The following is a 2,646-nucleotide window of genomic DNA, read 5'->3' as shown; positions in this document are numbered from 1 at the left end:
AATTGAAGGTCTATGTATCTCAATGATGAGAGTGCAGTGGTGGGGTGGGACTATCTGTCTGTGTTCTTGTGACTGCAGTTAGTATTTCAGGGGTACATCAAAGGTACTTGGGCTAGTCTTTGTGATTACCCATATTGTTGCCCTCTGTGTGTAGTATGACTTACATGTGTCTATCTCTTGAAGCTCATGCATAGTATCACTGCCAAAGGACTTGAAAAGAGGAGTAGCAGCAGCACCTATTGGGCTGGGATGGGTGAGATGTGTGGATTCAGTTCTGGTGAATCAGGAATGGCTAACTCTCTGGGACAGAAACTGTGCTGGATTCAGCTAGTTTTTAACAAAGACAGTCAAATGGAGTGCCAGGAAATGGGATGCTGGTTCTATCAGCTGGAAATTCCCACAGTGATGCCCACAACATAGGAAGGAATGTTGTTTAATGTTTATTTCTGGAAAATGTTTGTTGTGCTTCAAAAAGAGTGACTCTGATGCTCCCGTTTTTGCTGAGCCCACCCAGCTTCGCCTAGCGTGTGCGCTTTTGTTCTGGAGCATCCTGGCTCTGCGGCAGCTTCCTCTTGGTGGCTTGGATGCTGCCAGTGCTCTGCTGGTGCCCACTGGTGGTGCAGGGAGGGGCTGGGCACTTGGCTGAGTCATCATCCATGCCCAGGATGTTGTCCGGGACCTCTTTGGGTGCCACTTCTGGAAGAGAAAGAAAATCGTCACAGGGTTAAGGCCAGCTTTCCCACACCAAATGGGTGCAAAAACTCGCCCGCCAGCTCTGCTGCCCCCAAACTCACCGCTGTTCATCCAAGCCAGGAGGTCACCGATGTCAGTGATGTCCTCCGGGATGTCTGAGCTGGTTGTTGCTGCTGGAAAAGCAAGAAAATGCGCAGTGAGGCAATGCCATCTTTCCCACAGCCACCCAGTGCGGCCAGCCTGCTGCCCGCTCTGCAGCCCCCAAACTCACCACCTGATTCCAGCGCTGCGATGCCGCAGGTAAGTGAAGCCCTGGTGGGATGGGGGCACACGCTGATGAGTGCTGGCTGCCCCTGGTCCTCTGTGTGCACCATGGCATCTCCAAAGGGCTCCTCCTCCTGCTCTAAGATGGTGGGCAGGGTGCCGGGCACAAGGAGCACCTGCTGCTGCACTGGAGGTCCTTGGAGGACAGTTGAGGGGCCCAGGTGGCTGGGAGCCTGCAGCAGGCAGCTGCCTGCGGGCTGCGGGGGCTGCCCACACAACGCGGCCCTGGGCTGCAGCCTCATTGGCTGCTGGTGCTGCACTGTCCCTGCCACTGGGGGATGATCCCAGCAGTGGGCAGGGTCACTAGGGGGAGGCATACCCAGTTTCATGCCCCCAGGTAGGAGCATGAGCAGGGGTAACTGCTGCCCCCCAGGTTGGAGATGACCCACAACTGTGGGCAGCCCCTCAGGAGTGAGCTGAACCACAATGGGAGGCACCCCCTGAGGTGGGAGCTGACCCACGGTTTGGGGACTTCCCCCCACGTGGCCGCTTGCCCACAGCTCGGGGCTTCCTCCCATGTTGTCGCTTACCTGCAGCTGGGGGTTTCCCTCCAGGTGGGAGCTGACCCACGACTTGGGGCATCACCCCAGCGGGCAGCTGACCCACAACTTGAGGGATCCCCCCAGGTGGGAGCTGAACCACTGTTGTGGGCATCCCCCCAGGTGGGAGCTGACCCACAACTTGGGTGACCCCCCCAGGTGGGAGCTGACCCACAACTTGGGGTGTCACCCCAGGTGGCAGCTGAACCACTTGGGAGACCCCCCCAGGTGACAGCTGAACCACTGTTTGGGGCATCCCCCCAGGTGGAAGCTGCACTCCCTGTCCTTGGACACCTGGTACCCCAGTCCAGACAGAAGCCTGAGGCACCATGTAGGTGACATTGGGGACAGGGAGGGGTTGGATAGACGCTGGCCCTGCTCCGCTGATGTTGGGCTGCATTGCAGCAGTGGCCAATGGACGCACACAGGATCCAGGGATAATCGCGTCGGGTGTTGGAAGCACCATCAGCATCTGTGAAGAAATTCTCTCTGTGGAGAAATGCCCAGATGGGCGCTGGGGTGAGATCTGGGGCACTGGCATCCCCTTGAGGGCCGCAGTGCCAGGAGCAGAGGGAGCCTGATGCCTTACCTGCCATGGTAGCTCGAGAGTGGCAGTGGGGGGTTCCATGACTGCTGGGGTCAGCCCCTCTCCCCTGAATTCCCAGTGCACCCCTGTGACATGGTGCCGTGGTGACACAGGCATTGCTCTGTGTCTGCCCCATCATCACTGCTTGCTGTGGCTGCTCAATGCAGCCTGCCATTGTTTCAAAGGAGATTATAAAGAGGAGGGAAACAAACTTTTTGTGTGGTGATGGTGATTGGACAAAGGGGGAATGGTTCTAACGTAAAAGAGGGGAGATTGGAGTTAGACGTGGGGTAGGATTCCATCGCACAGTAACGGTGGAACAAGGCCGAGTCCTCCTGGTGTAACTGAGTGCATATAAATCCATGGGGCAGGATGATATCCATCCTGGGGCTCTGAGAGAGATGGCTGATGTGGCTGCCAAGCCGCTCTCCATCATATTTGAACAATAATGGCTGTCCGGTGAAGTCCCGTTGACTGGAGAAAGGGAAATGTTGCTCCCATGTT

At 56.8% G+C, this 2,646-nt stretch overlaps 1 protein-coding gene across 1 annotated transcript; it reads right to left on the bottom strand.

Moving 5' to 3' along the window:
* Positions 1-520: 520 nt before the first annotated feature.
* On the bottom strand, positions 521-1,535 carry LOC128071755 (uncharacterized). The gene is made up of 3 exons (XM_052664779.1): positions 965-1,535; positions 795-866; positions 521-696 (listed from the first exon to the last, which is right to left on the bottom strand). The coding sequence occupies exons 1-3, from the start codon at positions 1,533-1,535 to the stop codon at positions 521-523; spliced, it is 819 nt and encodes a 272-aa protein (XP_052520739.1).
* Between the last annotated feature and the right edge of the window lie 1,111 nt (positions 1,536-2,646).

Source organism: Tympanuchus pallidicinctus, unplaced genomic scaffold (genome assembly GCF_026119805.1).
Source record: "Tympanuchus pallidicinctus isolate F22 unplaced genomic scaffold, pur_lepc_1.0 scaffold6, whole genome shotgun sequence".
Lineage (NCBI taxonomy): Eukaryota > Metazoa > Chordata > Aves > Galliformes > Phasianidae > Tympanuchus > Tympanuchus pallidicinctus.
This window is presented reverse-complemented; position numbering and strand designations above follow the sequence as displayed.